The sequence below is a fragment of the Mobula hypostoma genome, chromosome 5 (genome assembly GCF_963921235.1).
Source record: "Mobula hypostoma chromosome 5, sMobHyp1.1, whole genome shotgun sequence".
Classification (NCBI taxonomy): domain Eukaryota; kingdom Metazoa; phylum Chordata; class Chondrichthyes; order Myliobatiformes; family Myliobatidae; genus Mobula; species Mobula hypostoma.
The window spans coordinates 123,189,547-123,203,405 of NC_086101.1; the positions used below are offsets into that span (position 1 = coordinate 123,189,547).

General features: G+C 40.3%; 1 protein-coding gene across 4 annotated transcripts in view; it reads left to right on the forward strand.

The window, feature by feature from the left end:
* cntln (centlein, centrosomal protein) overlaps positions 1 to 13,859 on the forward strand; it is a 538,558-nt gene that overhangs the window by 162,324 nt on the left and 362,375 nt on the right. For all 4 annotated transcript variants that reach the window (XM_063048921.1, XM_063048919.1, XM_063048920.1 and 1 more), the window contains one exon: positions 7,394 to 7,555. In XM_063048921.1, the coding sequence (XP_062904991.1) occupies positions 7,394 to 7,555 (162 nt within the window). The remainder of the gene's footprint in view (positions 1 to 7,393; positions 7,556 to 13,859) is intronic.

Here is a 13,859-nt window from a genome sequence, read left to right on the forward strand (position 1 = left end):
AAGTTAAAGGAAGCTACATTTTAAAATTTCTAAATCACAGTAGTTTGTCTTGTAGGAACACCAATTACCCTACAATCATCAGGCTCCTGAACTGATGTGGTTAACTACATTCACCACTGTGAACTAGTGTTATGACTCCAGACCAACTTTCAAGGACTCTTGATGACTAATAACCTTAGTATTATTTTTATTTGCATAATTTATCTTCCTTTGCATATTTGTCTGTCTTTGTTTATGTATAGTTTTTCATAAACTTCTATTGTATTTTTTTCTGTAAATACCTGCGAGAAAATCTCACAGCAATATGTGGTAGTATGCATACACTCAGTTGCCACTTTATTAGGTATAGAATGCGAACCCAGTATGGTTTTCTGCTGTTGTAGTCCATTCACTTCAAAGTTCAACATGTTGTGCATTCACACAGTTGTAATATGTGGATATTTGTGTTGTTCTCATCTTCCAAGCATTTTGAATTGGTCTGGCCATTCTCCTCTGACCTTTGTGATTAACAATGCGTTTTCACCATGAGTACTGCTGTTCACTGCGTGTTTTTTTTTGTACCTTTCTCTAAACTCCAGATTGTTGTGTATGAAAACCTCAAGAGATCAGCAGTTTCTGTGATACTCAAGCCACCTTGTCTGGTACCATCATTCCACGGTCAAAGTCATATTATGACATTTCTTCCCCATTCTGATGTTTGGTATGAACAATAACTGAACCTTTTGATTATGTCTGCATGCTTTTATGCTTTGCATTGCTGCCACATGATTGACTGATTAGATACAGTATTACATGGTGACCTAAACTTGGTGAAGCAGCTTTAAGTTACTATGCTCCTCATATCTGGAATAATCTTCCAGAGAATCTGAAGTCTGCCCGAACTTCAAGCTCTTTTGAATTCGGGCCTGAAACGGTTCTCTTTGTTGTAGCTTTTAATTAGAATCTCCTGCACTGTAACTTCTACTTATCATATCTGTTTTTGTCTGATTTTATTCTTACATGTTGTCTGAAATTTGATGTTTGATTTTTATATCTTGTTCTATGTAAAGCACTTTGAACTGCCTCGTGTTTGAAAAGTGCTACACAAATAAACTTGCCTGTATTAATGAGCAGGTATACAGGTGTACCTAATAAAATGGCCACTGAGTGTAGTTAGTTGTTGCCTGTTAAGTTAATGGCATTTCGGGCAGCAATGAAAGTTCTCCATCTCTGTCCGTCCTTGGCCATCTTTTCTATTGTATTCCAGTTGTAGTTCAGGGTCGTCATCTCAGCATCTGACAACATCTGTAATCATTTGGACAATGACTTTGGTGAGAATCTTGCTGAGCACTAACAAAAGCGTGATGCCACGCCAGTTGTTGCTATCACTTAACGCTTCTTTCTTGGGGATCATAACAATAACTCCCTTTGACCAGTTCTTGGGTACTTGTCCCCATTCCGGATTATAGTAAGCAGTGGTTACAGGATAGCTACTGCTATTTTTGGTTCACCTTGAACAGTGTAACATTCAAATTGTCCTGTTGCTGAGCTTTGCTGTTCTTTAATGATTTAATCGCAGCAACAATCTCTTCTTTCTTGGGTGGATCTGTTTATGTTGAGGTCCTCTGCTGCTTCCTGTAGGTCAGGTTCTTCATTTGGTGGTGGTCTTCTCTGAAATCCTCTAAAATACTCCATCCATTGTGCTTCTTGCTCTTTCTCAGTTGTTAAAAGCTTACCGTTCTTATCTCTTATGGGACCACTGGATCTGGCTTGAACTTTCCGCATAACAATTTTGAAATCTTGTATATGTTTCCTTGATCACCTTGATTGGCTGCTGTTTCAGCCTGCTCTGCAAGATCTTCCATGTAGAATCTCTTATCATTTCCTTCAGGCCTCTTCACTTTCTTGTTAGCTTCAGTATATAGGAGTTGAAGTTTCACCTTAATTTATGTTGACTTTGCATTTAGCACTTCCTTCTCAATTTTTCATCTTTCTTCTAAGGCACTCCATGTCTCCTGCTGTACCCATTTTTTGTACTTCTTTCCAGTTCTGTATCCTAGACAAGCATTGCTGTTTTCCTTGAAGATTGAGGCATTCCATTTCCAGATTCTGTCCGTTCTCTCTGCTGACACATCACTGTCAAGGTCTTACAAGGCCTGAAGCCTATTTTTAAGCTGAATGGTGAAAGCAGATCTCACACTGGTGTTCTTGAGCTTTTCAACATCAAAACATCTTTGTACATGTGTTCTCATCCCAGTGCTTCTCAGCTTGAGTTTCATCACTGCTACAACAGGGTGGTGATCACTTCTTGTATTTGCTCCTCTCTTAACCTTTATATCCTGCAATGATTGTCTCCCCGTATCATTGATCATTAAGTGGTCAACCTGGTTCTTGTCACGTCCATTTGGTGAGCAGCATGTCAGTTTGTGGATTTCATGGTGTGGAAAGAGGGTCCCTCCTATGACTAGTTCCACCAGTATTTCCACCATGATGCTGTTCACCTTCCCTTCCTAAGTATAAATCTGTTGCCTTTAGTCTGCCGGACCCTGTTCATCTCCTTTCATTGATGCCCAGTGTATGTAGGTTGTAACAACACATTTCTGTAGTTATTTGTGCTAGCTTGCTGGTGTTGTACATGGTTCGTATATTCCAAAAACCAATTTTGGTCTTGATCTTGGCGGTGTTCAGGTCTTCCTTCATCATGCCTCATCATGCCAATAGCTTTCTCTTGGTTTTCACTCCTGTCAGTCATGCAAATCCCGGGTGGAGACTCAGGAATGCCATCACACAGATCTAAAATTCTTCATTGCTATTCCTGTTTACAATTTTTTTGATCAGTCAGGGTTGTTGGCCCTGAGATGAATTCCCGAACCTCCAAACCTGGCCTTTACCTTTTGAACTGTTTTGCATGGATGACCCTACCAAACACAAGGCCCTGACTCCAGCTAACATAGCGCTCTGGGTCATTGAGGCACGTAAGCCTCAAACCCTACAACCATATTGTGGTCCCTTGGAGGCTCATTGAGTAAACTTCGATAATAAATTTACTTTGAACTTTGGAAAAACTAACCTTTTAGTCACGTTAAAGTTCAAAGTTCAAACTAAATTTTATAAAGTACATATATGTCACCGTATACAATCCTGTGATTCATTAACTCAGTAAATCTATAGGATAGTATCAATGAACATGAGATAACAAGATAAGGACAAATATTCTTGCAGGTAGATTTGCTAGAGAGGCTCTGGTGGATTTAAACTAGATGCGAAGGGGGAGGGGAACCAGAGTGTAGGAACAGATGTAGGGAAGAAGGAAGAAAAAGAAAATAGTAAAGTTGTTTGCACTGTTAGTGATAAACAGAGAGTAAGAGGTGGAAAATTTCTTAAATGCATTTATTTTAGTGCTAGGAGCAGTCTAAGAAAGGTGGAGGAGCTTAAGGCATGGATTGATACCTGGAAGTATGATGTGGTAGCTATTAGTGAAACATGGTTACAGGAGGGGTGTGATTGGCAACTAAATATTCCTGGATTTAATTGCTTCAGGTGTGATAGAATGGAAGGGACAAGAGGGGGAGGTGTTGCATTGCTTGTCAGAGAAAATATTGCAGTGGTGCTCTGGCAGGATAGATTAGAGGGCTCGTCTAGGGAAGCTATTTGGGTGGAATTGAGGAATGGGAAAGGTGCAGTAACTCTTATGGGGGTGTATTATAGACCACCAAATGGGGAGCGAGAATTGGTGGATCAAATTTGTAAGGAGATAGCAGATATCTGTAGTAAGCACAAAGTTGTGATTGTGGATTTTAATTTTCCACACATAGACTGGGAAGCCCATACTGTAAAAGGGCTGGATGGTTTGGAGTTTGTAAAATGTGTGCAGGATAGTTTTTTTGCAGCAATATATAGAAGTACCAACTAGAGAAGGGCCAGTGTTGGATCTCCTGTTAGGGAATGAGATAGGTCAGGTGACAGAGGTTTGTGTTGGGGAGCACTTCGGGTCCAGTGATCACAATGCTATTAGTTTCAATATAATTATGGAGAAGGATAGGTCTGGACCCAGGGTTGAGACTTTTGATTGGAGAAAGGCTAACTTTGAGGAGATGCGAAAGGATTTAGGAGGAGTGGATTGGGACAATTTGTTTTATGGGAGGAATTTAATAGGGAAATGGAGGTAATTTAAAGGTGAAATTTAGAGAGTACAGAATCTTTATGTTCCTGTTAGGATGAAAGGAAAGGTTAAAAGTTTGAGAGACCCATGGTTTTCAAGGGATATTGGAAACTTGGTTCAGAAAAAGAGAGATATCTACAATAAATATAGGCAGCATGGAGAATATGAGGTGCTCGAGGAATATAAAGAATGTAAAAAGAATCTTAAGAAAGAAATTAGAAAAACTAAAAGAAGATATGAGGTTGCTTTGGCAAGTAAGGTGAAAATAAATCCCAAGGGTTTCTACCGTTATATTAATAGCAAAAGGATAGTGAGGGATAAAATTGGTCCCTTAGAGAATCAGAGTGGACAGCTATGTGTGAAGTCAAAAGAGATGGGGGAGATTCTGAGCAATTTCATTTCTTCGATATTCACTAAGGAGAAGGATATTGAATTGGGTAAGATAAGAGAAACAGGTAGGGAAGTTATGGAAACGATGATGATTAAAGAAGAGGAAGTACTAGAGCTTTCTAGGAATAAAAAAGTGGATAAGTCTCCGGGTCCTGACAGGATATTCCCTAGGACCCTGAGGGAAGTTAGTGTGGAAATAGCAGGGGCTCTAACAGAAATATTTCAAATGTCATTAGAAACGGGGATGGTGCTGGACGATTGGTGTATTGCTCATGTTGTTCCATTGTTTAAAAAGGGTTCTAAGGGTAAACTTAGCAATTATTGGCCTGTGAGTTTGACGTCAATGGTGGGTAAATTGGTGGAAAGTATTCTTAGGGATGGTATATATAAATATCTGGATAGTCAGGGTCTGATTAGGAATGGCCAACATGGATTTGTGCTTGGAAGGTCATGTTTGACAAATCTTATTAAATTTTTTGATGAGGTTACTAGGAAAGTTGACAAGGGTAAAGTGGTGGATGTTGTCTATATGGACTTCAGTAAGGCCTTTGACAAGGTCCCACACGGAAGGTTGGTTAAGAAGGTTCAATCGTTAGGTATTAATATTGAAGTAGTAAAATGGATTCAACAGTGCCTGGATGGGAGACGCCAGAGAGTAGTGGTGGAGAACTGTTTGTTAGATTGGAGGTTGGTGACTAGTGGTGTGTCTGAGGGATCTGTACTGGGCCCAATGTTATTTGTCATATATATTAATGATCTGGACGATGGGGTGGTAAATTGGATGAATAAGTATACAGATGATACTAAGATAGGTGGAGCTGTGGATAATGAAGTAGATTTTCAAAGCTTGCAGAGAGATTTAGGCCGGTTAGAAGAGTGGGCTGAAAGATGGCAGATGGAGTTTAGTGCTGACAAATGTGAGGTATTAGATTTTGGTAGGACTAATCAAAATAGGACATACATGGTAAATGGTAGGCCATTGAAGAATGCAGTAGAACAGAGGGATCTAGGAATAATGGTGCATAGTTCCCTGAAGGTAGAATCTCATGTGGATAGGGTGGTGAAGAAAGCTTTTGGTATGCTGGCCTTTATAAATCAGAGCATTGAGTATAGGAGTTGGGATGTAATATTGAAATTGTGTAAGGCATTGGTGAGGCCAAATTTGGAGTATTGTGTACAGTTTTGGTCACCGAATTATAGGAAAGATGTCAACAAAATAGAGAGAGTATAGAGAAGATTTACTAGAATGTTACCTGGGTTTCATCACCTAAGTTACAGAGAAAGGTTGAACAAGTTGGGTCTTTATTCTTTGGAACTTAGAAGGTTGAGGGGGGACTTGATAGAGGTATTTATAATTATGAGGGGGATAGATAGAGTTGATGTGGATAGGCTTTTTCCATTGAGAATGGGGGAGATTCAAACAAGAGGACATGAGTTGAGAGTTAAAGGGCAAAAGTTTAAGGGTAACATGAAGAGGAACTTCTTTACTCAGAGAGTGGTAGCTGCGTGGAACGAGCTTCCAGCAGAAGTGTTTGAGGCAGGTTCGATGTTGTCTTTAATTTAATTTAAAGTTAAATTGGACAACTATATGGACAGGAAAGGAATGGAGGGTTATGGGCTGAGTGCAGGTCGGTGGGACTAGATGAGAGTAAGAGTTCGGCATGGACTAGAAGAGCTGAGATGGCCTGTTTCCGTGCTGTAATTGTTATGTGGTTATATGGTTAAAGTGAGACCATCAGTTGTGGGAACATCTCAGTGGATGGACAAGTGAGTGTAATTGTTACCTTTGTTCAAGAGCCTGATGGTTGTGCAATAATAACTGTTCTTGAACCTGCTGGTGTTCTTTACCTGAAAAGAGCATGGCTTGGGTGGTCGGGGCTCATGATGATCGACGCTGCCCTGCTGTGACAGTGCTTCATGTGGATTTGCTTAATGGTTGGAAGGGCTTTACCCATGATGTACCAGGCTGAATCCACTGCCTTTTATAGGATTTTCCTTTGAAAGACATTGGTGTTTCCATACCAGGCGATGATGCAGCCAGTCAATACACTCTCTGCTACACATGGTTAGAAGTTTGTCAAAGTTTTAGGTGTTATGCTGAATCTCCAGACTCTTAAGAAAGTAGAGGTGCTTTCTTCACAATTGCACTTGTGTGCTGGGTCCAGGTCAGATCCTCTTAAATAGCAAAACCCAGGAATTTAAAGTTGCTAACCCTCTCCACCTCTGATCTTCCAATGAATACTGGCTTATGGATCTTGGGTTTCCCTCTCCAGAAGTCTTCAATCAGTTTTTTGGTCTTGCTGACATTGAGCGACAGGTTGTTATTATGAAACCACTCAGCCAAATTTTCAATCTCCCTCCTGTATTCTGATTCAGCACCACCTTTGATTCGGCCCACAACAGTGGTCTTATCAGCAAACTTGAATATAGTATTGGAGCTATATGTACATAAGCTGTGTGCTTACCCCCCACTCTTCTTGCTTTACATCTATTACTGTGCGACTAAACACACAGGTATAAAGCAAGAAGAGTAGGGGGTAAGCACACGGCTTAGGTGCATTTGTGCTGATGGAGATCGTGTAGGAAATGTTGCCAATCTAAACTGACTGTGGTCTGCAAGTGAGGAAATCCAGGATCTAATTGCACAAGAAGGTATTAAGGCCAAGGTGGTGGAGCTTATTGATTAGTTTTGAGGGGATGGTGGTATTAAATGCTGAGCTGTAATTGAGAAAGAGGTTAATTTTATAATAAAATAATTCACTGTTCTTCTGATTTGTATACCCTGATGTTGCAGTAAATCTCTTCATGTTTTTGTATACAGATATATATTCAAACTAATTTGAGTGATCTTTTCATTAACAGCAAAACTACCATGATTCTACCAGTGATTTACAGTATCAAGTTGCTACTCAGCGGGCAGAGGTACAGTCATTGAAGGAGAAACTTAAAGTAACAAGTGGAAAATTCATGAATCATCAACTGTTGGAGCTAAACTTTGTTTCTGGAGACCAAAGAAAGTGTTGGGTAGGTTTTATATTCCTTTCTGTGATCTGCTGTCATGGTATATTCAGCTTTCTCAAGGATAATTTACAGATTTTTCCTTAGTGAAGTTACTGTTTGTTGATTCCTTTTATGTGTGTTTTATCACTGCAGATATTTTCATTGTCTTGGTTATATTTGCCATTACCTTCTAAAAGAAACATTTTCATTCAAGAATGATGACATAAGTTGTATTATTTTTGACATGAGCTATAGAAGATTAGACTATTTAATATATACTTACTGTAATTTATGTTTATTCTATTATGTATTGCACTGTACTGCTGCCACAAAGACAACAAATTTCATGACGTATGCAGGTGGTATTAAACCTGATTCTGAGTGTTTAATGAAAGTTGTATGGTGCAACATTATGCAAGAAGCAAGAAGTATACGTAGAGGTGTCAAGGCCAATTAAAATTTGACATATTTATTTATGCATTGAGGAACGATTTTGGTTTCCAGGAATGATCACTGATTATACTCAACTGATTTATTCATTGTTACTTTATCAACACTAAAGATATGTTTGCAGGGTAAGATGCATCTGAATCAGCATCCGAATTTATTAGTGACAATCATTTGTAGTTTTAAAATTTTTATTAATTTTATTAGCATTGGGTGAAAAATTGAACTAATTCTTCTCTTCTTAAGTAATCTCCTGGAATTTAGGTTGTCTTGCTTTCAGTCCAGTTTTGTTGCCTCTGAGGTAATTGGTGAAAGCATTGTGGGAACCACAGATTCTACTTCAGTTGAGGTAGGCATTGTTTAGCAGAGGTTGAGAGCAGGGCGTGGGTCAGTAGTTTGGAAAATGGTCTGCTCCTTCTGCATCTTAGCCAGGTTTTTTGTGTGTTCAGGATGCATGGACTTGAGGTTCGCACACCTAGCTGCCTCCTTCATTTTGGGCAATCATAGGTCAGAGATTCCCAGGAGAGCTGGCACATTGTTGAAACATTTTCTCTGTCTGGCTGGCAATTGTTTCTTAGACTGGAGCTTGGAATAGTGCTTGTTTTTTGTTGTCAGGCAAGCAAATGAGGTGGCCTTCCCAATATAAGACCTTAAGACCATAAGGGATAGGTTCAGAATTAGGCCATTTGGCCTCTACCATTTCATCATGGCTGATCCATTTTTCCTCTCAGCCCTCCATTCACCTCCGCCTCCCTACCACCGCCCCCCCCCCGTAATTCTTTCATGCTCTTCCTTCCTCATCTTCGTCTAAAAGGCTAAAACGACACCCCCCTATTTTGAGGCTATGTTCTCTTGTCTTAGACTGTCCCGCAATAGGAAATATCCTCTCCACATCCACTCTAACAAGGCTTTTCACCAGTCGATAGGTTTGAATGGTGTCACCTCTCTTTCTTCTGAATTCTAGTGAATACAGGCCCAGAGCCATCGAATACTCTTCATATGTCAAGCTGTTCAATTCTGGAATCATTTTCGTGAACCTCCTTTGAACGTTCTCCAGTTTTACCACATCCTTTCTAAGATAAGGGGCCCAAAACTGCTAACAATACTCAAAGTGAGGTCTCAGAAGTGCTTTATAAAGTCTCAGTATTAGCCAACTGAATGTAAGTAGGCTTTCAAAGGCATGTTGGCCTTTGAGATGAACTGAAATGCAGCCTATTTGCATGCAAATATAAGAGGGCGTCCACAAAAGAAGTAGTTCCATAGCGCCTTGCATGACCTTGCTGTATGAAAGTGCTTTGCATCCAATATATTACTTCTGAAGTGACAGTACTATTGTTATGTTGAAAGTACATAGACAAGTTTATGTACCACAATCTCCTACAGCATCATGAAGAACAGATTAAGTTATTTATATGACATCAGATAATGGATACACATCAACCACGAATGTGCTCTCTATTACATCTTTCTAATCCACTGGAAGGATAAACAAACCACTGTTGTTGCCCTCTTCTGCATCAGCATTTCCAGTATTGCAGCCCTAATTACACTAAATCGTCTCAGTTGGGTAGGACATTATCATTCCCATGCCTGACTTATAGACTCCTGAAATAAGCAATGTATTCTGCATTTTATCACAGGAAGAAATAACAGATGAATAGAAAAAATGCTTTAAACTGCTGTGAAAAAATACATCAACATTCCAACTGATTCATGAAAAGCTCTGACCTGTTATTGCTCATAAGTGGCCAGGGAGTATTTGAAATAGTTTGGAAAATCAGGAGTCTGTGCAGTGTAAATATAAGAAGAAGCAGGCCCTCTTATAAACTGCTTACAACCCAACTTCAACAACCTGGCCTTTTTTTGAGGAAGTATCTGCACTTGCTACATTGTCTTAATCTGTTACCTTTGAACCTTGCTCCTGAGAAATTGCCTCAGACAGACTTAGCAAGATACTGAGGAAAACTCTGTTTGAAACATTGCCACTGAAACATTTATGTTCATCAGAGTGGGCACATGACGATTTTAGTTTAACATCTCACCCAAAAGTGATTCTGACTATGCAACACTTGATATAGTGCCACAGAATCTTTTAGGCAAATAGAATAGGTCTTATTTTCATATACAATACTTCTTCAGTACTGCACTGAAGTATCAAGCTAGAATGTTAAGACCATGAAATATAGGAGCAGAAGGAGGACATTTGGCCCATCGAATCTGCTCCGCCATTCAATCATGGGCTGATCCAATTTGTCCAGTCACCCCCACTCCCCTGCCTTCACCCCATACCCTTTGATGCCCTGGCTAATGAAGAACCTATCTATCTCCTCTTCAAATACACCCAATGACTTGGTCTCCACAGCAGATCATGGCAACAAATTCCACAGATTTACCACCCTCGGATGAAAGTAATTTCTCCACATCTCAGTTCTAAATGGACGTCCTTCAATCCTGAAGTCGTGCCCTCTAGTCCTAGAATCCCCTACAATGGGAAATAACATTGCCATATCTAAACTGTTCAGGCCTTTTAACATTCGGAATGTCTTTATGAGAATATTGTATTTGAAACTAAAGGTTTTGAATATTTGTAACATGGAGGTGGCACTGCTGTTTGCTGAATGTGACTGTGAGCTATGAGTGAAGAGTTCTGATTATTCTTAAAGTACTCAAGATCCTTGGAGGAATTGCCAAATGTAACTTTGATATATTGCCATTAGCTTGAGGAGACAAGGCAAGGAGCTTATTTAAGGTGAATTTGAAGAACTATATACATTTGATTTCCTGAGACCTAGTTCATGTTTGAAATTGACTACAAAAGGAGGCTTTGGAGACAAAACTGGGCTTAGGCCCCTGTAAAAGTTTATAACCCAATTATCTAACCTTGTCTTTGGGTCAGAACCTTTTGAGGGTTGAAGTCTAACAAGTCACCAAGGTCAGGTAAAGCTCTTCTTGACTTTGAGAAGTACCACTTGGATTTTTTCCCAGGATCTTGTCCTCTGGATTTACATAGCAGATAATGCTGATGTGAATATTGCCAAAAAAGCAGGATTATGAAATTGAGAAACAGCTGGTGATCTTCTTGGTGAGCAACAGTAACATAACAAAAGTTCTTGACTAATGAGCTTTTAAAGTAAACTTGCTTTTTACTGATATTTCAGTCCATGTTGCACAAACTAGATGTCAAAATGAACTCATTCTCTTTTTAATTTTTTCCATTTTGACCTCCGTGTGAAGCATGTCTGTGACGAACAATTTATCTTTCTCAGGGACCACATCCATTTCCCCAGCAGGTTTAGCTTTGGTTCAGAATGCTTGTGTAGTAGTCATCTTCCCATCAGATAATAGTTCGTGCCTTGGTGACAGGTGGGATTGAGGATGCACAAAATTCAGTTTTTTCCCCCCCCCGGGTCATTTTGTGTGCTTCTCACATCTCAACTCTTCCTATTTTCACCGACACTAGTCCCGATCAACAATAGTGATGTCAGAGTTGTTTACTTTGATGCCTCTCATCTTCATTTCTCGCTTTCTGTCCTTATAATGCCAGTATGAAGGACATAATACTGTTGTCTGTTTAAATTACCAGAGTGTCCATGGGAATGTAGTCAATCTACTGCAATTCACAATCAATTCAATAATAAATGCATGTTTGCTCTTAGAACTATCCAGTATTTCAAAGTTGGTGACCTTGTCCCGTCAGGTAATTATAAAGTGCATGTCAAGGAGGAAGGAAAGGTAGAAACTACATATATTAAAAAATACAGAATATACTGGAAACATGTCCAGTGGACACATTGGGACCAGTACATTTTGGCCCAGTTAGCCAAAGTTTCATGGAAATAGTTAGAAAGGTAGATTAAAAAAAAGACAAATGACCATTTAACTGAAATACAGAACAAATTGGAACACTACAAATACTACTACAGTATTATAAAACTGTATTGTTTTCTAATAGATATGGACAGGACACTGCCATGTTCTTTTGACTGTAAATGAACAAAATCAGCACAGAAATCTAATGCAGATAGGGAAATGCCTTCATACAATAGATCATCTAAATCTTTATTTTCATTGCAACATTCAAGGTGATTATCGATACCTTCATACTCTTTGCAGTTCCAAAGTAGCAAATCATTTCATTTTCACTCTTGGGCATTTCTGGCATCTTTAAGCCTGAATGCTTGAAACTGCAGTGAGTAAAGCAGTTTTGAATTGTCTTATTGCTTATTCATCACCAACTTTCAGTGACAAAAATCACAGCTTTTTGAACATCAATACACACAACTGAAGCTATTTAAAAACTCAAACACAAGGAAATCTGCAGATGCTGGAATTTCAAGCAACACACATAAAAGTTGCTGGTGAACGCAGCAGGTCAGGCAGCATCTCTAGGAAGAGGGACAGTCGATGTCCTCCTTTTTTAAAGAAAGGAGCTTCCCTTCCTCCACCATCAACTCTGCTCTCAAACGCATCTCCCCCATTTAACACACACCTGCTCTCACTCCATCCTCCCGCCACCCCACGAGGAATAGGGTTCCCCTTGTCCTCACCTACCACCCCACTGGCCTCCGGGTCCAACATATAATTCTCTGTAACTTCTGCCACCTCCAACGGGATCCCACCACTAAGCACATCTTTCCCTCCCCCCTCCCCCCTGCTTTCTGCAGGGATTGCTCCCATCGCGACTCCCTGGTCCTTTCGTTCCACCCCCCCATCCCTCCCCACCGATCTCCCTCCTGGCACTTACCCTTGTAAGTGGAACAAGTGCTACACATGCCCTTATATTTCCTCCCTCACTACCATTCAAGGCACCAGACAGTCCTTCCAGGTGAGGCGACACTTCACCTGTGAGTCAGCTGGAGTGATATACTGCGTCCAGTGCTCCCGATGCGGCCTTCTACATATTGGCGAGACCTGACGCAGATTGTGAGATTGTTTCACTGAACACCTACGCTCTGTCCGCCAGAAAAAGCAGGATCTCCCAGTGACCACACATTTTAATTCCTCGTCCCATTCCCATTCTGATATGTCTATCCACGGCCTCCTCTACTGTGAAGATGAAGCCACACTCAGGTTGGAGGAACAACACCTTGTATTCCATCTGGATAGCCTCCGACCTGATGGCATGAACATTGACTTCTCTAACTTCCGCTAATGCCCCACCTCCCCCTCGTACCCCATCTGTTATTTATTTATTTGTTTGTTTGTTTGTTTGTTTGTTTATATATATATACACACACACACATTCTTTTTCTCTCTCTCCTTTTTCTCCCTCTATCCCTCTCACTGTACCCCTTGCCCATCCTCTGGGCTTCCCCCCTCCCCCTTCTCTTTCTCCCAAGGCCTCCTGTCCCATGATCCTCTCATTATTCCTTTTTCCAATCAACTGTCCAGCTCTTGGCTCCATCCCTCCCCCTCCTGTCTTCTCCTATCATTTTGGATCTCGTCCTCCCCCTCCCACTTTCAAATCTTACTAGCTCTTCCTTCAGTTAGTGCTGACGAAGGGTCTCAGCCGGAAACGTCGACTGTACCTCTTCCTAGAGATGCTGCCTGACCTGTGTGTTCACCAGCAACTTTTATGTGTGTTGCTATTTAAAAACTGTTCACTCTAAGCACGGGGTAGTTTCTAATGGGTACATAAGTGCACATGATTGGCGCTAGTTAGAAATTGGCAACAGGCTCCTGTCCCAATTCAGTGGCAGAGTGTCCCAAACAAATTAAGGGACTATTTTCTGAATTACTTTTTGTTCTTTAAGAGTTGTCCCAAATTACCACTACTCTGATTAACTGATGGTATAATTTACCAGAATTCCATTGAGTACTTTCTCAGCTACCTAGCTGACTGTGCCATCTGATTGTCCATATTTCCTTTTTTTATTATTCT